This window comes from Myiozetetes cayanensis, unplaced genomic scaffold (genome assembly GCF_022539395.1).
Source record: "Myiozetetes cayanensis isolate MyiCay16 unplaced genomic scaffold, myiCay2020 scf5-8, whole genome shotgun sequence".
NCBI lineage: Eukaryota > Metazoa > Chordata > Aves > Passeriformes > Tyrannidae > Myiozetetes > Myiozetetes cayanensis.
In genome coordinates this window covers 75,332,266-75,359,003 of record NW_026087742.1, presented here as the reverse complement: position 1 = coordinate 75,359,003, position 26,738 = coordinate 75,332,266, and the positions used below count along the sequence as shown (strand labels likewise).

Genomic DNA, 26,738 nt, shown 5'->3' with positions numbered 1-26,738 from the left:
TCTTCTGTGATATATCTGAGATTTTCTATATGTGTAAGAAGAGTGTTGGGACAAGGTAGGGAGTAAAGAACTGAAAAAAATATATCCCTGGTAAGAAAAGCCCATGTGCCCACACAGAAGCCTTTATGCCATGAGTCCTGAGGAGCAGCTTAGGCAGGACCCTCCAGAAACCCTCCACTCTCTGCATGGGGGTGGTTGGACCACAGCTGGATTGGAGTACTCCTGCCTCTCCTGAAATGGGCTGCCAGCTGGCCTGGGAATGAGTAGCTTTGCCCTAGTTACCTCTGCATGTTACAAATGTGATGGATCTTCATATGTTCCTTGGTGTTTTCACAACACAGTCACTAAGCATTGGGCTTGGATCTGAAGATAAATCCTCAAAAAGAAGAGCATAGAGTCTCTCTCAGGTTTACAAAGATAAAGACTTGCAATCCACTTTCTTTCTCTTGAAGCACTAATAGTGCACCTTTTTTTGGCAGATGGTGACAAATTAATTTTTAAAAATTTAAAATTTTAAAATACCTGTCAGCCAAAAGACTTGCTAAGAGCCATCACTGTGCTAAACTGTTCAAACACAGAACTTATTAAATGCTGTCCTACTACTTGCAGAAAAAAATCTTAACTACACTCCTTTAGCCCTCATTTTCTTTTCAGAGGTTAGAGTTATGATGACCTTCTCTTCTTGCAAGGCCACTATATAAACCTCAAGTCTTCATTCATATTTAGCTGAAAGGATTTTCATCTAGTACTGTGCAACAAATCAAAAACTTGCAGCAACCTGCGGATATTTTATAGTCAATCTAGCAAGACTCTGCAGTTTTCATAGTGAGTAGTAATATATGACCTAGACAAGACCCAGACAAGGGCTTGTGAGAAAGACTGTGCAGGTTTAAAATGATTGCTTTGGAGGTAGGAAAGAAATATGGATAATCACTGCCATCCCCTGACCTAGGGTAGTCTTCCGAGAGATAAGTATACAGCCAGAGACAAAAAACATCTGGGAGCTGGCAGGTTTTGCAGCTAGGTCATATCATTTGAAGCTGAGATTTAAGCTGATGTATATATAAATAAAACTTCTGAACATTGCCCTGAGTGGAGATGAGAGGATGACTTGTTCTCTCTCCTGGGACAATGGATTTAAAGCGTTACCAGAAGAAAAGTGTCTGGAGACAGTGTCTACTTTTTAGGCTCCAAATAACTAAAATGGTTTCAAAAGTAAAGCCCTTAAAAATCAGAGGAAGGCTTTGCATGGTTCCAAGCATGCTGTGCCTGTGAGAAATTTACCTCACTTCCTAGAGGTTCTCTGTTCTCTGTTTTAGACCTTACACAGAGGAAAGCTGACTCCATGGGGTATGTGTGACAGGAGCCTACTCATAGCCAAAACAAGCTGTGAAATACAGTACAACAGCCCTGTAGTGCTGTATGTCTTGCATTTAAATCCCTGCTGCTGCTGCTAATGGCTGAATGAAAAGTGGGTCCTGGGCCTAGAGCTGGAATGTGTGAGAGTAAAATTCAGCAAGATACAAATCTCTCTTCTCTTGTTTAGTACCGCTATGGAGAAATCATAGAATCAGAGAATTGCAGAAGGGCTTGGGTTGGAAATAGTCTTAAAGACCATTTAGTTCCAGCCCTGCTACCAAGGCAGGGACACCTTCCACTAGACCAGGTTGCTCAGAGACTCATCCAGCCTGGCCTGGGAACCATGCATGGGGTATCCACAGCTTCTCTGGGCAGCCTGTCCCAGGGTCTCACCACCCTCACAGTAATGAATTTCTTCCTAACAACTAACCTAAATTTCTCCACTTTTAATTTAAAACTGTTCCCTCTTGTCCTATCACAATCTGCTCATGTAAAAAGTTTCTCTCCTCTTTTTTAAAAATTATAAATAATTCAAGACCTGCTTAAAAAGAGTCATAGTCACCCCTGAAGGAGCTTCTACCAGCATCTGGATGAGAACCAGTGTGGTAGTTTCCAGTGTAGCACTACAAGCTGGCCTCAGAAGTTAAGTGAAAGTTGGACTGGTTGCAATACACAGCTCAGCAAAGTCAGGTGTGTCTCAAGGGCTACTCTAAAATCCACGCTGTGGAAGGTGGAGCTCACTAAACCTTACCAACTAGAAATGTGGGCACAGTGGGTGTGTACTGCACTCTGCAAGGCAGTACTTGAACCATTGTTAATATATTTAGTCTATTATAAAAAATTGTTAGAATATTATATACTGAGGTGTGTGGTTGCTATGCCAAGGTGGCACCTTTTTTTTTTGAGCAGAAACAGTGGACTCTAATGTATATTTCTGCCTTTAAAAGGCAATTTGGCTACTGTTGTGGTTTAATCCTAGCTGGCAATAAAGTACCATGCAGATACTCACACACTCTCCCTCTGCCCTCCACACAGTGGGATGGCAGAGAATCACAAATAGGTATAACCCATTGGTTGAGATAAGAACAGTTTAATATGTGAAATATAATAATAATTACAACAACAACAACAACATCAACAACAACATCAGCAACAACAACAATAATAATAATAAATAATAAAACAATGATGATGAGGAAAAGGAAAAGGAAAAAGAGAGTGATAAAACCCAAGCAAAACAAGTGATGCACAGTACAGTTGCCCACTGATCAATGACCAGCTCATCTCTGAGCAGCGATCAGCCCCTCCCAGCCAACTCCCCCCAGTTTATCTACTGAACATGATCTCTCTTACAGAACAAGCCTTTGGCCAGTTTGGGTCAGTTGTCTTGGCTATGGTCTCTCCCAGCTTCTTGTTCATCTCCTCACTGGTAGAATATGGGCCACTGGAAAGTCCTTGATTTAGAGTAAGCACTACTTAGTGTCAACTAAAACATCAGTGTGTTATCAGCATTATGCTCATACTAAATCCAAAAAAAATCACAGTACACCAAGCACAGTAACAGCTACTAAGAAGAAAATTAACTCTATCCCAACTCGAAACTAGGACAGCTATAAAAATAAAGTAGGCTTGGATATACTCCAGTTAAACACTGGACAGATAACATTTTCTGTTATCTGCCAATGTACTTGCACCACCTACCTACTCAGCACACCTATTTTAAATCATACTTCTAAGCTTCTTTGACTTCTTATGCTAATTTAACTCCAGTTTGTCTCTATTTTTTTTGACTCATCACTGCAATTCAGCTTCTTTAAAGTTATGTGTTTCTGTGACAAAGCTTAAAAGTACCTGAATCCTCTACTGGAATCCAGCCTGTGGGGATCACAGAGCAAATGACTTTTTCAAATGGCCTCTGATTTCCCTGCACTTTGTTGGTATTCCTATATGCTGACAACACTGCAGGCGCTTTGTATAAAATTAGGTCATAAATAAAACCTGAAAAACATCTCTTTAACAATGACATCATAAAGTTCTGTGGTTATTGCTTCTCAGTGGTTTCAAAATCAAATTTGCTTTCTTATAAATAAAATGGTGGGAAATTTTTAGCTAATTAGCAGCCTTCCCTTGAAACATGAAAGTCAAGCACTTTATTTCTAACTTGGGGATTATTTCCGGCTCTGAATGAATTGCATTACAGGCAAAGTAAGGAAACAACTGAGCTCCAAATGGAACTGGGGGAATCAGTGCCTGCACACGGTGTGTTGATGAAACTTTTCATATCTGTCCCATTGGTTTCAGCTGGTGCAATGATCTAACTAACTGAGTACCCCCACGAGCAAGATTGCCAGAAAATGTTTCGCTGTCTGCAGATGTGTTACAGATCACCTGAGACAACCTGGGTGAACTGGAAAGTTCAGGTGTGAATGCTATCAAATATTATATCAGCATCAAATCTGAATGAGTGTGTCTGTGCTCTGGGAGCTGGCAGGTGGCCATTTGGGTGTGATATAAGACCTTAAGAACCTCCTGCATGCCTAGCTTGCAATTATAGTCCCAAATAATATATCCATCAATGCCTGTAAAGGCAAACACAACCTCTTCACTCCAATAAAACCTTACCATGTACCTTTGTCAACTCAAGAATGGGTTATTGTAATGCACTCTAGATAGAGTTACTCTTCATGACCGCATGTGTGATGGCTAACCTTTTTGCAGCAGTAGCAGGAAATTTCTATCTCACCTTTTCCTTTTATCTTCTCAGTTTTCTTATGTATTTCTTTTGCAAGATAGTCTCACATTTTTTAGGTCTGGCAGGTAGTCATTGTTCCCAGGTGCATGACCTTGTGTCTGGCTCTATCACAACATGTTTTATCTAAATGGACTAAAATCCTAGCTGACCTAGATCACTCTCTTCGGGCTGTCCAGTTCTATAAAATAATTATTATGTGTCCATACCTGAAAAACTTAAACTAAATTTTACCAATATATAAACACTGAATGCTGCATGACCTATCACTGGTTTTCGTGGAGTCCCACAAGAAGACATGGTTAGATAGAGGGCTACAGTTGCATGGAAACATGGTGATTTTCTCTATTTGCTGAGATCAGTAAGCCAGCTAGCAAGGCCAGATACTTCTTTCTGAAATTAAAGGAAGGGTTTATTTACCTTTAAAAATCTGTCTCCATGCTTATTATTTTTAACATAGGTTTTCTCCATGATTGTAGGGGAAGATTTTAAAGTAGGATGCTGAGTATTGTCACTTTAAATAACAAGGATGTGTTACTAAGATAGATTACAAAATTGATTGATTATCTCTGTGAAAAACGTGAGCAGGCAGAGATGTTCTGAGTTGTTATCTGCAAACTATTGCCTTCACAGCATCATTCTCATTTTTTTCAAAGACCTGTCCAAGATTTTGCATTTTCTCTACAAGTCCTTGAACTCTAAATTCTATATTTGATAAGGATTTTGATAAGGAGAGGAGAAAAGAAAAGAGACATGAAAGAGATGGTAATTTGCCACTAGGTTGCTAATGGGCAGTAATAACAAGTGGACACACAGGGATAAAACAGCAGCCACAGGATGAAGTCTTGTTGTAGAAAGACTCTGCTTTTCCTCAGATGAAAGCCTCAGGGTTCTGCCCCTCTTCTAGGCCTATTTTCATTTCAATAAAGTTTCATGGAAGTGAACTAGAAATCAGCCAGTCTCATTTCTCAGCTCTCCCCATTTTACAGTACAGTGAGCTGTGTGAGCTCCTGAGGCAGACAACCCTTCTGCTTGTTGTGTTTTGTTTCCTGGCAGTTATGAGCCTCTTGATTAGCTGGTGGCCACAGGTGCACTGTGGTACCTGGAGGGCAGCTCCCCCAGCCAACGTTTGGGAACATGCACCCTGAAGGATGATGCCTGCTTGCCTTCAGAAACAAGGGTCATTCTCCTGTGCCAAGGCAAAAGGTCCTGATGCAATTTTTATGAATGACTATGAATTCTGGGACTTGAGCTCAGAACCTGTGAATGTGGGATGTTGTGGCTGAACACTGACAATGAGATGATGCACAGCTTTGGCCTTAAGTGAGATTTATAGCTAGGGCTGTTCATGATGCAAAGAATTTGTCACTATCAAGAGAGAAAACAGGCTCTGTCCATTTTAAACAGAGGTCTAAATTGTAGAGATTGTTTTCAGTTTAACAGCGGTAAAGGCATAGGATGTTAAAAAAATTCTTTCCTAGGTGCTCAAAACTCTTCTGTTTAGACTGTGAAGTTTTCAGTCTGCAAGTCTGAAAATCTCACCTATATGTATATGTGATGTGTTTATATGATACAAAACATATGTATACTTTTATCACATGAAAACATTCAGATAAAGACACCCCAGATACTCCCAGTGCTTTGGATTTAATGCAATATCTTGCTCAAAAATAATGCTCTTGCATAGCTGTGGTGCATTGCCAATGAACAGCTTGTATAAATTCCTCAGCAGTTATTTCAGAAAAGAATATTACTATAGGTAGATATCAACTTAGTTTTATAGGAGGGGATACATTAAACATGTTTTTTCTTTGGAAAAAGAAGTCCAAGGGATAACACACTTCCTGACTTGCAATAAATGCTATTTACTCATACTGCTTCACATTTTGAAAACATTCAAGTGTAATTTCCTGGGCAAGTTCCTCAATATTTGACAACAAGTTTGAACAAAAATGTTTTTGAGCCAGTTTGAATTTAACTATTTTACATGTGATGTATGTGATGTATTTTATATATGATTTAAATGTACATGTATGGTGAAATGAAATACTCACAGCCTTCCTATCTGTGGAGAAACAAGTACAGGTGGATTGAATCTTAGTGTTAGTCCTTTTCACCTCAACACATCACTTATACACATCTGCATAAGAACAACCAGGAAATCTAGATAAAGTTCTACCAACAAGGAAACACTAGCATTGCTTTTCTTACGTTTCATGACAGGTGGCACAGAAAGGAAACGCTTTTGTTTCAAATATGATTTGCACCACTTTCCTTTTCCACAAATCAGCTAAGGTCCATAAGCGGGAAACTACTTGGATTTTATTTTAACCAGATTCATAGTCCATGAAAAAAATTACTGCTGTGTAACAGTGTAAGAAGTCAACCTAATTCTGTGTCAGCCTGCTGCTCATACACAAAGAGAGCTCCCTGTGCAAACATACTCCAGTCAGTGAAGGTTATTCACAGTGTGAAATACAGAAGTGCCATGGGCTGGCAGCTGAGAAGCCTTGTGCTTCAGAAAAACAATAATAAGAAAATGCTGTTGAATTTCTCAAGGTGTGTGGTGCATAACAGCACACAGTGCGTCTTTTCTTGGGGGAATATGACTGGATTCAGAGTTGTCTTGCCCCAGAAGAGAGATAATTGCTATAATTCATTAGAGAGGTTTATTTCCATTTTTCATTACTGGAGCAAAACTTTATAAACTGTGTTGAATGAAATGGGAGCTTTTATTTCCTCAGGCTGCATATGCAATCATTTTAATTCAACCAACTAGCTGAACCAGCCTATACTGGTCATTACATCTCCTGTCTTCTTTCTGTCATTTTGTAGTTTAATTTCTTCATCAACTCATGCCTAGTTTTACATGTTCTTTCAATTTCTCTGTCTTGAGGCATACAGCAAGCAAACTCATTGGTGCTGGTTGGTTTGCATAGTTTCTGGAGTCTTCTTTTCAGAATAGCTTAGCCAACATCTAACATCAATCCTACATTATTTATGTTTCAACTGTGCAAAGAGAATACTTCCACAGTGGGAATGACTTTAAACTATGTCCTATTTTAAGATAAACCTATTTATTTTCCTCATGCCCTTGTCACATTTACTGATCAAAGGCACTTACATCTAAACAAGTTTTGTTTCTTACAGATGCTTTGCCTGTCTTATTTTATTCTACAGTAAAACTCCTTGAATTTATAACTCAGCTGAATTTATAACTCAGCTACTGTATGCATGGCTTCATCCTGTGATGGAAATGGCAAAGGGTCAGAGCTCCACTATAGGTTCCAGAGGAAGGCAAAGCTGTGTCAAAAGAGTTACAAAAAGGAAAAAAAAATGAGGGAGACCACAGATTAAATCATTAAAATCTAGAAGACCTTTACCATTGTCACTGTAACTTCTTTAAGAATTGGCTTACAATATGCAGACAATCTGAAAGCTTTTATTGAAACAGCAGAAATAGAGAAGAACCAGAGAGGCGCAAAGTAACTCAGCAATCAGTGGACTACTCTAAGAGCAACCCTGCAAGTTTGTCTCTAACTGGGAGTGACATTCTCCAGGACTCTTGCCTGGACTTTGCAGATCTACAGATATGTATCAGCTTCTGCGGTGCTATGCATCAAAGCAAGGAGACACACAGCTATGATTTTTAGTTTTTTAAAGCTGCACTTCAGAACCACCCTAAAGCCAGAGCACTTCATGTTTCTGAACCTTTGAAATCTGCAAAATACAGATGCAATTCTACTTCAACCTGAGATAACACACTAGGCCAGAATCTTACTTTACTTCACTTATATGTTTTTTTGTTGCACTTTATATGCTAGTCCTGACCAAAACCAGATAAAGAAGAAAAAGAAAAGAATTGTCTGCCTTATTTGTATCTCCTGTCTGTTTTTCAAAGGAAATATGGTTTGATAGCCGAGGGTTGGGGTAATCGGGATCTAAATTAATTTCCGACTCAAGTTCTTGGTGCAAAAGCTGTATGTTTGTACAGATCTTAGATAATGCTCTTAGATAACCCTTCTTTTCAGGAATTCTAAAAAGAATTGTGTAATAAAAAATAAATAAGAAAAATCTACCATGATATTTTTCAGTGCACAAAATGTTTTAATTTAATCAGGTGTGGGAGAAAAGGTAGAATAATTTATTTTACCCATCCTCCTTTTATGTTGTTATGCTTCCTGGGTTCAATTATTTTCAGAAGATATAACTTGCTTCACATTATCCCACAGATGGCTTCCAGCCCTTTAAGAAATGTACTATGCAAGCCAAATCTCTGTGATGTTTACACTTCCTTTCAAGGTGGTTTTAGCAATTTTATATGATTTTATTTTCCTACTTAGGAAAACCTGGCAAAATATCAAAAGAAAAATGTGCAGATGAGTGCTCTTCATGTAAACTAGATGGATGCTTAGTACCTTCCCAAGCCAGGCTAACCTTGGGGTTTCTGATTAGCTTGTTGAAATTCAGATTCATTTGATGCCTGTGGATCCTTTCAGGATCAGTACCTCTTCTGATGAAGAGTAAAGTTAGCTCAAGCTGTCTTGAATGATGCACCCCAAAGGCTACAACCTGGTGACTGTGTGAGTGAAAATTATCTCTTGGCTTTCCTTCTATCTTGATAAGCCTACCCAAGGCTCATGATTTTGGACTTCCCTCCTCTGAATTCGCAGTACAAGGTAGCAGCTTGTTACTTTGGTGGCAGCCAGCGCAACATGCTCCACGCTTAAAACTGTGGGATATATTTACCAGTGCTATGCAGTGCTGTGGTGCCATCCCTTATCATATTGATCAGTAGATGAGGGGCACTAGGCACCTGCTTGCATTGGCCATACTGTCATGGCCTTTCGCATCTGAAGCCTACAGGCAAATTAAAAACTCTAAATTCGAGGAAAAAGTAAAAACTTTACTGTCTGACCTCTTTGGCTGCTGGGGATAGAAGGAAACAAAACCACACTTTTTGTTCCCAAGCAAAGGCCTCAAGAGCTTTAATGTTCCCTGAATGTGCACCAAAGCCTAGAGCCAATTCCCAGAACTGAAATTCCTAGCCACCTTGAACCTTCCTGCCTGCATATTCATAACATAGGGAAACACGCTTGTCCTTAGTGTTCCCCTTCTCTCTGTGCTCCAGCACACCCATGGTGGAAAATCCAGCACCTTTCTCTGTTGTCATACTCCATGAAACAAGTTTTTGGTCCCCGCATTGGCCCATGAAAATCATATTGCTTTCTTCCTTCACAAATCACCACCTAGCCATAGATGGTTACTGTAAAAGGAAGTAAGTGTAGCTTCCTGGAGACATATGAAAGGCCACTAGGACAACTTGATTTTCTTAGGCTGGGCTGCCCCCTGTAAGACTGAGTAGAGAAGCAAAATTGCTATGACTAAGGAAATATGATACCAGTCATATAAGGAATAGAATGAACCATATGGAATATCAGAATCTTATTTAAACAAACATACTTTCTGAACCAGAAAAAAACATGTAAATATTGGGAATCAAAATTTAAAACACTCCTTGCTCTGACTCATCACCCCATTTTCCTCTGTAATTGCTTTATACCAATATATTATGCCTATGGTTTCTATCTAACAGACCCTCTCCCTATTTATGTCTAGCTGAACATCAATCTGACTTTTAACTGCTGCCTAAAGATCCATAGTTTGGATTCTTTGCTCCATCTGGTTTCTGCTAATAGGCAAAGCTTGATTAACTTACCCTGATAAGTTACTATGGCAACTTCCACCAGTGCTGTGAGAATAAAGCATTCACAGGTATGTTCTTATCAGTGCCCTTTTCCCATCACTATGTAATTTAATCCATTAAAATCAAATGGTGAATTGTGGAAATGAAGGCTGATCCATGGACTCCTTGCTGGAAATTTCTCATTAGCCTGGATTATAGTGTGAGTATTACTTTCTTTGCTAGAAAACACTTCAGCAAGTCAACAGCTAGCAGACTAAGGTCTCAAAACCAGATAATATTGCATTCAGAAACACAATAAATCCTAAAAAACCCCTTATTGTTGTTAGTCCAGCTATTTATCACTACTGATAGTGGAAAAGGACAAAACATTCCTGGCTGGTTTAGAGCATGGCTACCTGAAAAAGTACAAAGCAAACTTGGAAGTGTCTAAGCATTATACACTCCAGTGATTCAGATGGGGAAAAAAATATGTAGGTGTGGGTCTAAACTCAGCTGTGTGGTCAACATGTAACATCTGAGCCCTTCCTGAAAACACAGTTAGTTCACTTGCCTTTGCTGGAGAGCTTCCAGAGTGTTTGTGGCACTTGTGTGGGTGCAAAGTTCAGAAACTTACTTGTGTCCTTAGCATGCATTGAGTCCCTTCAGAGTATGGCTCATCTCCTGTAGTGAGAGAGCGGCCTTGGTTATTTGGTCCGGGAGGCCAGAATTAAATCTTTAGGTGGTTATAAGACATGGAAATACCTTGGTCACATCTTCCTTCTTACAAAGATGCCCTTCTAATTTCTGTTTCCTAAGAAAGTATGGCTAAGAGCAGAGAGAGTGTTATAGCATGGGGATGAATAGCCTTGAAGTGATTATGGTGTCTTGCTGTGGGGACACATTAATAAATAAATGAAATTGAAGAATATGTCCCTATACATCATTAAATAATTTTTACATTTCTGAAAATGTGTTTGCCAGCCGTGTTATTTCACATTTTAGCAGAGAAATAAATCAGCATTACAACCTGTGGGAAATAGGATTTTTTAAAAGTACGTCCACAACTAGCTTGAGAACTCCAGGGCTTTTGTCCCAGAACACTACCAAGTGAATTTGCAGCTGGTCACATTCCCAAGTGAGCTGCTTCACACTTTACAAGCAGTATTTTTTCTCCAATCCATCCATCCATCTCCTATCTGTCTATATCCATCTGATTTCATGATAGAAGAGATTTTTAAGGGACTTGGAATTGCCACACCAATTTTTATCAAGCAAGGTGTGATTTGAAAATTATGATGAATCTGGGCCTCTCTCTGCAGGTAGAAAGGAGCTGAGTTATCCATTTTCCATCCAACAATTGAAGATCTTTACCGAGGTGAACTCTAGCTGGCCTGGGAATAAGAATCTGGATGGGTATCAGAGAGGAGCAGTCCTCTTTCTTTTCCCAACAGTGTTATAATCTGGAAGAAATGTGTTGCAGATAAAAACAGCCATGGTTTTTCAGTCCCATCACTATATGTGAAAATACTTTGTACTTTGTGAAGAGGAGGATATTCCTAGTCTTTGTGAGTCCTGTACCCTGGACAGTATTGCATCTCTACTGCTCTGCACTTGGAAGTGTAATCTGAGCTGAATTGCCTGAGCATAAGTGGCAAGGGGAAGACTATGTCAGCTTTCTCCTCTTTCTCTTGTGAGGCAAAGAGTTTATAAGTCAGACTTTGTTAACTTTGGTATTACAAATATAATGCTTTACAGAAACAGCTGATTATTTTTTCTAGATTATTCCACTCCACAGTGCAAACGAATGGTTAGAAAATCATATAGAGACGTGGAGCAATGACTGGGAGTCCTGCATCTTCTACTATGGAAAAAAGGTCTGAATGAAAGATCTTATTAAAGTGTTTAAGACAGGAACATATTTTTAATGTGTGTTCAATGCCAAGCACAGGATGACCCCTTGTTGCCAAACCAAATGAAATAGAAATACCATCAAGATGTATGATAGTAATTTCACAGTCTATCCAGACCATGAGCTTCATAAAGCCGAATCTGTGACTGAAATTCATCTCACATGATGTCAGCATTCATGTCCAAGCTACAAACTCTTCTTCTGCAGCCAGTGTTGAGAAGCAGGAAATTAAGAGTGCAAGCACTACTTAATCCAACATAGATTTTTGAAGTAGCTCAGATCAACTCTGTCCTGAAAGTGCCTCTTTCCCTCAGGTGACAGCAAAGGAAACATTATATGGCTCTAGGGTTAGACATCTCAGTTTGGTCAACCAGATTTTGTCTGAATGAAAGCACAACAGTTAAAGGATGGTTTATGTACAAATTATTTCTAATATTATAAATATTCCCTCTTTTTTTTTTTTTTTGTGAGATCATGGAAAAGGAAGTTTCTTTCAGGTTCATTTATTATGCAGTGATTTTTTTTCTAAAAATGACTGATGCTTTTTTCAGCAGAAGAAATATGTTACTCAAATTCCTGTTATTTCTCCATATATATCCCACTTTAATACATGAGCACTATAGGCATGTCATATTAAAAAACTCAATGCACTCCAAGCAATTAGCTTTTTACTTCAGTTGTTGTAGCAGTTACTTAGGTAACACAGTTATTATTATTTGCTGGAAATTTTTATGGGCTTGAATGTTTCAGAATAAAAACCCCTTTCATTCCAGTCTGTTTTCATTTGGTTTCCTATATAGTATTTATGCTGTCCAAGTACATAAGAGGAAAGCAAAATTCCCAACACTTTAAAGCAAAAACAATTATCCTAGGGACTGTTAAGAGCTGCTTGTGTATCAGCAGCGTGGTTTGCTCCCATACAAAGGAATAGGAATATCAGGCTCTGGCAGTGCTTTAGTCTTGCCTGAATTTAAAAGCTCTCAGTGTGGGTGCTGACATGTCAGCTGGGTGATAAAAAACCCACCACAGACAGTGGAGACCTGGAGTTGGGTTCAGTTGTCTGCACACAGATATCCGTTGCCTTTGGAGGCTTTCCCTCTCTTCCACATGCCAGTACAGGTGTCCAATAGGTCCTGCCCCAGAGACCTTCATGTGAAGGCCCTAGGTGCTTCTCTCTGGACAGCAGATGACCTTTTAGTCAGTGGAGTCCAGGGAGTTATTCAAGCTGGCAGCTGCCTCATTTTGGTCTAATTTAAGGTCTTATGAGTAGCTCCTAGATCCCTCATTCAATACAGATATAAATTAATCTAATGCCATTTTGGAGTCCTCCAGAGCATCCAGAAGACTGAAGAACTTCTGTAAGGCCCTTATCACATCTGTTAGCTCTTTGCAGATATCTAGGTAGTTTAGGGCATCTCGCTTAGCACGAGCCACTTGTGTTTCAGCAAATGATTTCTACCTATCATTCATCACCTTGACTAGCTCTCCATTGTTACCATGGAAGATTAACAAATACAGCTCCACAGAGCACCTGTATTAGAGACATTGAATAAGACACAGTGAATTCCATTTCTTGTGTACCAGAAATGACATTTACATGACATTCAGTAAGTACAGAAGCAGCAAGACTCAAGAAGACCAACAAAGACATGTAAACGATGATAATTTATGTTTACTGCCACCAGATCACAAAGCCACTGGAACAGGGTGAAATTGTGAGCACCTACTCAGCCCCCAGTGAGTGAATGAGTCCTTTATTCTAATAGTCACATTCACTTTGGTAAGGCTGTTTGTGGAGAAGTCAGGTATTGAATGCTCAACAGGAGTTAATCTAACTCACCTCTAGCCCTCTGTAAGATAAGTCTCTTGTCAATCCTAAAGTTCTTCATAGTTAAATAGAGAAACATTAGCATTTCTAGGAAGCTATTCATGCAATCTCTGGCAGATGTCTACATTAGACTGGGAATTACACTCTGAAAATACCTGTTTTTGTAACCAGCTGTGGAAGGAAGGAGTTCATACTACTAAGTCCATAGTACTAATCCTGTAGGTGAAGTTCTTTATTACTATGTACCTCAGTACTTGCTGGTGTCCAGAATGGGATCTGTTGAAATGTCTTCCAGGTATTCTCCTATTTTCTACAGTGACTCAGCATCTAGAGTGGTAATAGGTGAGCCACACATTTTGCCTTAATGTGGAGCTGCAAGGTTGCTAGATCTCCATGCAGACCTGGGATCCAGAAAGTGCTTCTGGGATTGCTCACAGATGTGCAGTCTTAGGGTTGTCCTCTACTGATGATGGAAAAAATTTGATATGATGAATCCTTGCCTTCTGCCTTCCCCAGTATTATTAATTGTCTTGGATTTCCCATCAATGAGTATCTGTAACCAGCCACTCAAGATCTGCTGTTTAAATTCAGCTCTGCATTACAGAAGCATCCTGTACTGCTATTTCAACATTTGAAAGACTGATACATTGATATGATTGAAGGATGGGAGATAAAAGCAGGAAGAAAATATGGGGAATCTTTCCTAATGCAAAATGTTTGGTTTTGACTAAAGAAGGTTCACAGAAGGGTCACCATTTGTAATGAAGACAAACCTTTTTATTCCTGGTATTTTACCTCCTCTTTAACCACTAGTAATACACATAAAAGTCCATAAAGTGCCAATTTCTGTCTGATACAAGGAAAAATGAATGAGATGTTTGGCTTGGGAAATCAGTTTCAGTCTACTGTAACCTACTATTTGTTCTTAATGGAGGCCGTCACCGCACACTCCTGTTAGGAGTTCACAATATATCTGTGTGCTGCTGTCTAACAGGATAAAAGTGTCTCTAAAGGCTGGAGAAAGCTAATTGCCAGTAAAGCATAAAACTTACTTTTCTTTGGAGAGTGAGAATCACCATTGGCAATTGATTCAGAAATTTCCAAAGTTTTAATTTCTCTGTTGGCATCCACACTTGTGCATAACTAACTTCATTGCTGGAAAGACATGTTATGTTTTGTAATCTCTTGCATGAAAAGGACTCTCTAATTCTCTAGTGCCAAGTGAACTGGTGATATATTACAAATCCATTTTTTTAAGGAAACTTATAGTTTGTTAGTTGTACTCATCTTAACAATGCAAGAATTTATCACAGTGGAACACTTTCCAGGCATGCAGGCAGTCAATGTTGTTACAGTCATATTACTTGGAACCACCTAAATTAGTATGGTTTATGCACTGCACAAGCCCTGCTACAAATTTTTAAACCATTTTTTTCCCCTAATATTATACCAAAACACTAAAGTGCAGAAGATGTTTATAAAGTCACTACCTCTCTTTATCATTGACAAGAGCATTAGGAATTCACTTTTCCTTCTGCACAGATTCATGCAAAGACATGTGAAGTGAAATCTGATCTATCTTTCAGCTGAAGGAACAGTAAGAAGATATTTCCTGCTTAGGTTCATCTTCCAGAGGCTGGTAATATAAACTTTCTGTAAATTAGAAAAAAACCCCTAGTCTTTATTGAGCAGAAGCTAAAACATCAAGTGGAAGGAAGCAGATTTTAATCCAGATTAACAAGGCAGAATTACCATTATATAAAAGTTGTAAAGCCTTCAAATTAGTTATTTTTGTTCAAGCCATCCTTCTAGGTACCAGATGATCTTATGACAGTGAGTGTGATTAGCAGTATTATAGGAACTATCTATCTATATATTTCATAGACCCAAATCTCCTTTATGTACATCTGATTAACTCCAACACCCAGCATTACATTTAGACATCTACGAATTGGATGTCTGAGCTAATCATCCAAATTCTATTCATACTTAGTGGGGAAAAAGGTCTAATTCAGATTCTTGTCTTCTCTAAGTGAGTATCCTAAGAAAGGTCTGGAGTTGCTGATCTCCACTGATTAGTAAAGAAATGAGGCAATAGCTCAGACTTTGATGGCAACACTAGAAACACTAAAAGCTAGGGCAAATAAATGCACTTCATGTTCATCTGGTTTGACAAGGCACAGATGTGCAGATGTTAGCCTAGACATCCTGCTTCTCATTACCCCAGCAGCTAAGCTCAGGCATCACAAAATTACTCAAGGTACAACAACTGAAGCCCCATGACTATGCCATTTCTTCATCTTACTCTTTGCTGACAAATCTAGTAATCAGGAGTGGATTCTGTCTACATGTTTTGTATTCCTCATCTCTCTAACAGGGATACATATACCATGCACACCCATAAGACCTTCCTGGAAATGAGGTGATGACTCTCAGTGGGTCTTCACACCCATTAGGTAAAGGAAGTTCAACTAGTTCTAACAGGCATATTGTAGAAGATGTTCCAGCAGGCACTGTGTTCCTTGAGACAAGGAGCACATCACTCTTCAGGCAAGGCAGAAACTGCATGGCAGTCAAGATAGTGCTTTTTTTTTTTTTTTTTGCAACTAATTGAGGTAGAGGTCTGAAACAACCACTGTAATAAAGCTCTTTCTTACTAACCACCTCACGCACATTAGGAATGCAATGCATCAGATACAGCAGCATGCACAACCATTCAGCTGGGAGATGGAATAATATCACAATTTTTAAAAACAGGACTCTGTCAGGTCTCCCAGGAGGGTTCTGACAGCCACCATCATTCATCCGCCTTTGCCACCTGAAACTGGTATTAACCATGAGGGAAAAAGTGATTGCACAGACTTTAACTTACTCAGATATTGCTGTGACACAGAAACAGAGACTAAACAAAACTTGACACTAAGCAAACACTTATTTTTGGAGAACCAAACAAATCCTAACTCTGACACCAAATGACCACAATGAACGTTGCAAAACATATTTATTCATTGGGAGTATTCCATACAAAGAGCTAATAAGAAACAGGACTCTGGTGAAATATGCAAAACTCAAAGCTGGAGGAGTTGTACATTTTGTTGTACAGAAGTCATCTGCTGATTAATATCACACATTCAAAAGTACAGCATCTAAGGGTTGTGGGGCCATTGCCTGTGGGAAGCCAGTGGGTTCCTAAAACACCTGTGCGAGCCTGTCATCTTCACTCTTAAGAATGTGACCCAAACCTCCTGAGTTATGATGTATTTTAAAGGTTCATTGTTTGTATCTTTCCCTATGGACTCTGGACACAGAAGGTATTTGGAAAATTAATCTCAGGATTTTAAACTGTCCAAGATTTATACTCACTGGATTTTATTCTAGGGTCTCTTGAGAAAAAAAATGTCGAGGATAAGCATCCTATCTCAGGCAAATTGCATTATCACTGCATATATTTAACAGTTCCAGATTCTGGACTAAATGGATTCTAACAACTGAAACCAAAACTCTACTTTCAGGAATGCCCCAGAGGATTCCCTGGGCAATTCAGATCAGCGTCTGCATAATGTCCTGTTACTTTTAGTCTTCTATAACTAAAATGCAAAGCAGATTGTATTTTTTTTTAAATCATATTTTCTATTTCATGTCGTTTTGGAGCACTGGGAAGGAATTGTTCACAACAGATTTGTTAGGTTACTATCACTTTTGTTTTTATTATGACAGAAGTCATTACACAATGGAATAAAAAAAATCAAAAAGATGACTGAATGGACACTTAAAGGACATCTTACTTTATTCCTAGAAAAGGTGGTTCAGGGTATTTTCCTTATGGAAATGTCACTTTATTTACTGTCACTTTAAGGAAAGCAGGAGGGACTCTAAAATAACATTCTCCTACAAAATGTGACACAGTATATTCCCCTCCCCAGGGTAAAGAGCATGAAAAGTGTTCTTTTTCAGACTAGGTGCATGTTATCTATGCAGCCACTATACTGTACTTGAATGTTAATCACTTGCAAAATGCCGCAGCCAATTTCTGAGTCACCTTTCTCCGTAGTATGCACGTACATTATGTATTATATGGTTAATAGTGCAACAGCTCCCTTGTGGAAAATCAAGAAAGCTTCCATGATCTCCTGAAAAAAACCTTGGAATTATTTTATACATGTCCAGATATACTGGGCTGCAGTATGATCTCAGGAGAAATTCCAGCTGAATTAAGACAGCACTGTGCTGTACAGTGGTGCGGTGGATACAGAGGTACTTGAGGCAGTATGGCTGTATCAGCATGGTGCTCTCTGTTGGCTAATTAGCCCTCCTACGAAGCTGGACTATTAAGTCCAAACTAAATGCATATCTGTGTGGTGCTATGTTCCTGCCTTTCCCTTGGGCTGTGCTGAATGAACCCTGCTGAGGAAGGTTTTCTGTCTGAAACCAGGGACCTCTAACAGGCACAAAAACTTATGAAGCTGTAAATCATAAGGGGATTGGACAGCAAGACATGGACGATTCTATGGAGAGAGCCCAGGAAGGCCTGGGAGCTCATTTCCATTGCTCCAGGCACAGGACTCAGAGCTGAATGCCACTGCACAGTGTCTGCTTTGCTCCACATGCATTTGTGGGGTCCGAGACTGTGGAGATGCTTATGTCAGTTTTTAGGTCACTGAGGGAACGCATACACTCCTTTCTGGGGCGGGGCATCATCCTTGAGGTGAGAAAATAATACTGAAAGGCTCCAGAAGCTCTGGGCACTGGGTAGAATAAAATCAGCCAGATTACAAAATTACAGAAAGAACTGCTAGCATTTTAGCTTACAAGACACGCACACACACACACAAGTAAATATGGTGAAGATGAAACTTAAACAAGTGTTTTGTCCAGCATTGTACAAAGACAAATGGGTATGAAGTGAAGAATAAGAATACCAAAGCTTACACCATGTTGCATTGTCCTCCAGATAGTCCTCTGGGAAGCAAGAGGGAAACAGATTCAGGGAACAGAAAAACAAAACAAAACAAAACAAAATAAACCACAGGTTATACCAAACAGGCAACCACAGAGAAGATAATGAATCTTTATAAGCAGTTGATTTTAAATGAGAAACTTTAGATCATGCTCTACAGAAGCAGGTGAGCTCAGTGGTTAAAATTATTTAAATTTTGACAGTTTTTAAATTTACTTATATTCAGGTGTACTTGCTAGATGCCTAAACTAAGGTGGTCAATTTGTAGTAGAGGGATATGAAAAGACTTCTCTAAACTGTTCAAATATATTCTTTAGGATGAGATGAATTGTACTTTAGAAATATTTGATCTCAATTCAGTTGCCTAAACCCATGCTTAGAAAACTGAAAGAAGGCCTTTATTTCCCTGTGTTAACGGTAAAAAATACAACCATCCAGACTCAAATCTGGGCATTTGGTTATAGGTATCTGCACTATGGATCTCTATACTGAATCAGAAAAGTCCTCATTTTTGCTTGTTACAGTAGAGAAATAGGGTGGAATATAGTTATCTAAATATAGACAGAGCAAGTGGATTTAGTAGCTCTAAGATATTCCATCTTACTTCCAGCCAGGTCTCCTGTGACTTCACTTTCACCTTTGGACATCTTAAAGACCATGGTGTCTCAAAGATCATTGGGTGACTATATTCATGTAGCTGAATTTTACCCAGTGGAACCTGCAGAGAAGAGCTGGGCCTCAGTTCTGTTTTCCCACTTGGATGTCACATAGCGGACATCCTCTAGCGTGTTCTATCCAGAATTCAGCTGCCAGTCCAGAAGGGCATAAGCATCCCAAATTACTGTCCTATCTACCAGCTCAATTAGGTGTCTTACAAACTCCAAGGCATCTCAGTCTTGCATATCTACATGTCGGTATAGCAATCAAGCCTTTCTTTACCCAGTCTTTTCCCAGTCTGAGAGAAGTGTCTGTGCCATGTGGTGTGAATCACTCCCCAAAAAAGTATGTCTCTCTGCACTGACCTCAGAGAGAGCCTGACTTTTAGGCCCAGTACTGTGACGATGTGATTGAAATGCCTTAGCATAAGTAACTTGAATTGCTTGAGCTGCTGTAGTGTATTCTAGCCAGCTCCCCACTGCTGCCCCAGAAGTATACTTGTCTCTTCTAGTTCTGTGCCATATCTGCTGGTCCCATATTTCAGATACTCTGAGATGTCTCAGATGATGCTTTACATCCATTAAGTCTTTCAAGCTCTACATAACTTCCTGAATACATCTGATGCTTTTGAAGCCACATATACCATGGCTTTTGGGGTATATTTAATATTTTTGCATATTTCTCTTAATTTATTGTGAGCTACTTCTTATTTGTAAAGCCTTACTTGTTACAATTATGGCAATAACACAGGGAAACTATTTTCTCTCATTTTGGAACAGAAGAGCTGGATTAATCACATAGTTCAGGCAAGGATGAAGGAACACTTTCTCAGATGGGTTCAGTACTGGGCGATTTCAGTGCAGGCTTCTTATAAGGGCTGCTTTGTGCAACATACCTGATAAAATATGATTAACTGAATTGAGCTTAGAAATGGGGCTATGAGTAGGAGAAAAAAAAATTGGTTTAGATGGGCTACATTTTTGTATAAGATTGAAACGCAGAGGAAGTATTTTCTAAAATTGTTTTTTTCTCCCGTCAAAGACAGATAAAAGCAGAATTGTTTGTCACTTCTTTTGAGGTTTATGTAACTGCATGTTTGGACTTTGCAGTGACAGTTTAGATTTAAGTTGTCTGGCAGCATTTTATGAATACAAACTCCAAAACATTAACATAACACTAAACAGTCAGCTGACTTCAAGAAAAGACTTGTTTCTTATATCTATGGTAATCAAAAGGATCTTTAACTGTTTGACACTACCATCAAAATACCAATACTGCAGTACATTTATATTAAGTAAGCAATAGAAAATGACCAGTGTGTAGACAGGAAAACTGCTGTGAGTGGGGTTCTCCTTATGTCCTGTTAGCAATGCAAGGGTTAGGAGGACCTAAATGAAGCTGGTCCTCTGAGCTCTGGCTATAGTTAATGAAGATAGCTATGTCATTCAGGGAATGATTCAGCACATGAAATGCTAAGGTTCTGATGTAGACCAGTTAAATGGTGTTTCTTTGAGGCAGGAGTGTAGCATTTATACGCTTCTGGATAAAATTACCCAAGAAAGTGTGAGATGCAGGCAGTGACCTTTCCCAAGTGCTGCTAAGGGGTTACAGCTCTGAAAAAAGGTCTTCTGCTTTAATCCACACAAAAAACCTTCCCCAGCCCCAGATGAGGTCAGTGGCCATCTCTGAATTGAGGGATTGTTGGTCTCAGCCCAGAAGGAGACAACACATTCATCACTGCCATTTGAAGATGTATTTGATACCAACACTCACCACTAACAGACCATAAATAGTTATTATTTTAAATACTATCAGCGAAAACAGCAAAGAGGAAATTTGTTTGAACATATTAAAAAACAACAGCAGCAACACTAAACTCTTTGGTTTTTTTTCTGAAATAATGCATGAACAAAACAAATTAAATCATATGGAGATAAGCTCCCTTTTCAAAGCCTAGAAATTATCAGGAGTTATAAAGTTTATTTGCATTGACAATTACTTTTCACTGAATTATCTTTCATTAGCTACAGCCTTTAAAGGCTGGCTGCTTTATTCAGAATGCTACTCAGTATTTTGGAAACTTGTAGTTTAAAAAGAATATTAATGTGTTTAGAAGTATTCTTGTGTCATTGTCTAGTGTCGCTTAAGCCTGCCTCTTTCATTGTAAAAATGCTAGAACTGTTCTTACATCATCATTATAATACAAACTGAACTGTGCCGTCAGCCTTCTTTTATATACTCTTTGTCCCATTTCAGCTGTTTGCAACCTCTAGCTTTGACAAAGCATGACTGAAAACCTAAAGGCTTTGGTGACCTTTCACTTCACCTTGGCCAATTCTAGATTAAGACCCAGGATTCTGCTATGAGCAATACAGAAGGACTCTGAGGGTTCTCTGAATATAAAGTGAAAGTATGAAATTGAGAGTCCATCAAATATGTATTGAGAATTGCCAGTCAGATTTTTAGCCCGAGATTTTATACTGGGCTATGAACGTGCTGTGGTAGAAAGATTTAAGTTTGCAATGGAGGTAAGCATCTTTTCTGCTTCACCATTTAGGATAACCTATTCTAGCTTCACAATTTATAACCCAGCTTCACCATTTAGGATATACTCTTTCCAGAAGAGCAGAGAACTAACAAATGCTGCTTTTTGCTGCCTGGTAATCGCATGCCTTGACTAGAAATGCCATGTTACTTTCCTGTTGAATTGCCATAAAGATTGACAGAATAGAGCAGACAGAATACAGCATAGATAGAAGTGGTGGGAAAGACTTGGCACTGTGAAAGACTACTGTGATCATCAAATGAATTTGATGAATGGTGGTGTCCAGAAGATACCCAGATCCTCATCTGAATTAGTATGTTTGGGTTCCTGCTCAATGATTTAGGTTGCATATTGGAGAAACCTTTAGACATTTTAGGCTCACGATCAGACCCACAGGAAGAAATTTTGGTGCCCTAGTGCAGTCAGCAGCTGCCTGGCAGCCACCAGGAGTACAGCTGACCATATACCCATACCTGTTTCCACATGAGTGCTCCTTTCCCCTTATTCTAGCTACAGCCCTGAGTGCTCCTCTCTTCAGCTGAAGGGACCAGTGCTTTGCATGTGTGCAGCATAAGCTGAGGACATGCAGTATAGTGTGTTTTAATTCAGAAGCTTTAAAACTCTTTGATTTTGCTCACTGGTTTCACCTAGAGAAGAGTCCTGTCATGGTATTAACAGTTATAGTAATTAGCCTTCTATCAATCTATAGATGTGTAAATAGCAGGAACATTGAAGTCTTAAATGTGCACCCAATGACTGGTAGTAAAGAAAATAATCTTATATTAAAGTATATTTTTTTCAAAATGATTGAATAAGTAAAGCAAGATCACTGCAGTTTTAGCTGATCAAAGTCAATTTAGTTGAGATGGATGGAAATAAAAGCAGTGTTAATTTTATAATTAAATAAAAAAGTGAAACTAATGTGCCTTTGCAAGTGTATTAGTTCAAGAACAAAGTGATAAAAATGGCCTCATTACATAAGAACTTGTTTTTAATCTAAAATAAAAAATTTAAAATATTGCTGTAGATCATTTTTAAAAGAGAATTTATACTGCAAAGTACCTGCCATGGCTTATCTGTTTTTTGGCCTCCAGAAAAGAGCTTTTCTTCTTCTGACATTTCTAATACATAAAACCAGAGTCATATTATTCTCCTACAATGCAATTCTATACCATTTCCAATGGAGAAAAAAAGATTTACTGAATGCTGGAACAGCTGGTAAAGAAAGAACAGTGATTATGAAATTATTAAACTAGGAGATTGCAACTTTCTAGTATATTATTAAGCCTTTTCTACTAATATGAAAATGGAATATATTTTGTCTTACCAGCCTGTCCAAACTTGTGCCAGCAGCAGTTGTAGGTCTCTCCTCTGGGTTATATGGTCTAAAGCGGGTGTTGAAGTTTTCAGGGACAGAACGGGAAGATCTCAGACCAGGTGCTGGTTTAGGTTGGCCACATCCTTGGAAAATCTGAAGGAGACATTGCTGGTTATATGAAAATTGTAAAAAAAAGAAAGCTGATATTTTGTAGCCTCTTTATTCTTTCTTGTGTATATTTTAAACCAGATTTGATTGACAGTTTTATAATAGTGTGCTTAGCCTGCTTTAAAACTCCGTTTAAATAATTAAGCATTATTAATTACTTGGTGAAGGTATTAAAAACACATAGGGACCTTAAAATCCCCTTAATTTAGGACAATATCTTAATTGCTGTCTTTCCAGGAAAAGAAATGAGCAAAAGGATGTTCTTTGTGGCAGGACTTAGTTGATAACTGTTTTCACTTTTGTTAAAATGTGGTATTTACCCAGAATCAGAGGTCAGTCATAATCCCTATAGCTCTTCCTACCTTGTAATCTTATTTGTAGTCTTAGAGAAAAGGTCAGTGATGGAATAGTCTTAAAACTGGATAGCTCCCTTATTCCCTACCAATCTCTCCCCGGAAGAGGGCTGAGGCGCACTGAGTGGACAATAGTGGTAATTATTTTCTGCTAGTGTGTTTGTTTTCTAGATATGAAGAATAATCAGTTCAGGGTTATGAAATTTTTTATATACTTTCATTTGGAAAAAAGTTTCTGTATTTTGTATCTGATGGGTACTAAAGGATACAGAGGACACTTTTGACTACTGGATATCAAATATATTTCCCAAAGGCATTGGGACTCAAGCTACACATCAGAAAAGAGGTAGAATACCCACAGAGCTAAAATTTTCAAGTGCTCTTAGGAAGTAGAATTCTAGTGTATGCCTTCATACTGACCTTTTCAGTTCTAGAATCATCTTTATTTTTTGTGACCATTGTATTTTGCCTGTTGCAGCATTTTGCCTTCATTCAGAAGAGAAAAAATTAAATGTCAGAATTTCTTGTAAGATATATTTTACAAAACCCTAATGCCAGACACAGACTGTCTGAATGAGCTTTGTGGAGGTGAAAACTATGCAGATGCTGTGTTTTGGTTGTAGGACCAAATGACTCCGTTTTTGTGCAGCTGAGTTCGTTTTGAGTAGCCACGTTCTGGTAGTGGGGGAGGTACGGTGTGTCTTCTCTGAGAAGCTGCCAGAAGCTTCCCCCATATCTGGCAGGGACAATGCCATGCAGCTCCAGGATGAGCCTGCCACTGTCCAAGGCTGAGCCAATCATGAGTGATAGAATCACCTCTGTGATAACATATTTAAGAAGGAAAAAAAAAAGTTATTGGGTGGATGTAATTGCTGCCAGAGAAGAGCGGAGTGAGAATATGTGAGAGTAACAAGTATGCAGACACCTAGGTCAGTGCAGAAGGAGGGGCAGGAGGTGCTCCAGGTACCAGAGCTGAGGCCCTGCAGCCCGTGGTGCAGACCATGGTGAGGCAGCTGTGCCCCTGCAGCCCAGGGAGGAAAATGGGGGTGCAGAGATCCACCTGCAACCCATCGTAGAGTCAGTCCCATGCAGGAGTAGGTGGATGCCCAAGAAAGGGCTGTGACCCAGGAGCAAGCCTGTGCTGGAGCAGGGTCCTGGCAGGGACCTGTGGACCTGTAGAGAGAGGAGCCCTCACTGGAGCAGGTTTCCTTGAAGGCCTTGTGGCACTGTAGGGGACTCACTCTGGAGCAGCCTGTGCCTGAAGGACTGCACCCCATGGAAGAGTGACCCACGCTGGAGCAGTTTGTGGAGAACTGCTGACTGTGGGATGAACTCACACCGGAGAAGTTCAGGGAGGACTGTCTCCCGTAGGAGGGATCCCATGCTAGAGCAGTGGAAGGACTCTTCTCCTGCAGCAGTGGCAGGAACAACGCACGATGAACTGATTGTAATCCCCATTCCCCATTGCCCTGAGCCACTGGGGGTGGAGCAGGTAGAGTTGGGAAGAAGGGAGGAGTGGGGGAAGGTGTTTTTAAGATTTGTTTTACTTCTCATTATCCTGCTCTGATTTTGTTAGTAACAAATTCAATTAATATCCCTAAGCTGAGTCTGTTCTGCCCATGACAGTAATTGGTGAGTGATCTCTCCCTGTCCTTATCTCAACCCATGAACCTTTCGTTATATTTTCTCTCCCCTTTCCAGATGCAGAGGGGAGTAATAGAGAGGCTTTGATGGCTGCCTGGCATCCAGCCATGGTCAACCCTCTTTAGTGGCAAATAAGACAACAAGCTCACAAGTGATGTTGTGAGCATGATTAAAAAGACTCATGTTTCACTTTTCGACTTTTAGGTTTTCTGCCTTGAGTGGTTCTGGCCTGAAGTAGCCATGGATGGTGTGACTTTTGTTTCTTTTGGGAGAAATTACAATTGGCTTTCAGTTAGGTTTCCTGACGTTAATTTAAAGGCCCCAAATGATCCAAAATTTGCTGAAAAAAGCTGATTCATACTAAATATATGCCAAATCATCAGGTCTGCTTTTGCTTGAAGTCCAGCAAGTCAGCTGTTGTGTGGCCATTGGGATTTTTAATTTATGAGTGGAATACTGTTTGGTCTGGTTTGCAAATATCTGTTTTAAAATTTTCTAGCTTCCCTAGTCATGAAGACTATTGGACAATACATTAATTTAATCAACAAAGAAAGGAAAGAACTTTATTTTTCCTCTGTGAAGAAAATTCAATGAAGATTATAGGATTACAGGATTCAGAATTTAGACATGATTGTGTGGGATACTGTACAATTTAAAGGGCTAGAGATAGATGTTGAGGGCATGAATTACACTTACAAAAGTTTACTTACATTTCTTCTGACTCAAGATAAGTGATATGCTGAAAACATAATTGTTTATTTAGATATCTATGAAATCCCATTTATTCAACTAAGCAATTAGGAATTTCCTTACAAAGACAAGGGACTATTATCCAAAACATGCAACTAGATTCTCGGGGGAAAGTGAGGGCACTTCTTAAGTGTCTCAGTGTGTGACTGTTCAGCTACTTGTATGACCATGTGGTGCAACTGTAAGTCTGCATACTTTATATTTCACCTTTCTTATTACATACCGAAAAAATCCCAAAATAGACTTTGTGGCATTTAGCTTCGCACAAATAGTTGTAGCAAGTGGATTCATATGAACAATGTTACATACAGTCAGACAATAACAGCAATGCAAACTAGATAGTAATTTTTACATCACAGAAGAAGAAATAACTTACTTTTTAAATGAACTGGCAGAAATGCAGTAAGAATACAATATTCGGTAACTAAATTTTGAGTGCAAGAGACATTTTTAATTTGCATCCTGGTATTAACTGACAGAACAGAAACTGTAAAGCTGATGATGGACATTAACAAATGTTTCCTAAGAAGAAGCACATGAAACACTTCCTTCACAATGCTATTCAGAGATACTTAGCAATTTCAGGAAAAATATTTATGTGTTTGATTACATATGCTGTGAATTGGTAGCATAATTCCACTCTCTTTAAAAAATTGCGGTTTATATATAATTGGTGAGGTCTATTTCATCTGAGTATAGGGAATGGATTCCATTTGAAATTAAGAACCCTAAATTTATGTGTGGACATATATGTGTTATTAAGTTATACATCTAAGCTTCAATTTTAGACAGTGGAGATCAAAACTTCCTTGAGA

The 26,738-nt window shown here is 39.1% G+C and overlaps 1 protein-coding gene across 2 annotated transcripts in view; it reads right to left on the bottom strand.

Annotated features, from left to right (window-relative positions):
* Window positions 1-26,738, bottom strand: part of GPC6 (glypican 6) — a 756,668-nt gene that overhangs the window by 39,412 nt on the left and 690,518 nt on the right. The window contains exons 6-8 of one of the 2 annotated variants that reach the window (XM_050334037.1): window positions 23,018-23,161; window positions 19,093-19,206; window positions 18,461-18,490 (exon numbers count right to left, since the gene is read on the bottom strand). In XM_050334037.1, the coding sequence (XP_050189994.1) occupies window positions 18,461-18,490; window positions 19,093-19,206; window positions 23,018-23,161 (288 nt within the window). The remainder of the gene's footprint in view (window positions 1-18,460; window positions 18,491-19,092; window positions 19,207-23,017; window positions 23,162-26,738) is intronic. The other variant, XM_050334036.1, reaches the window with a different exon arrangement.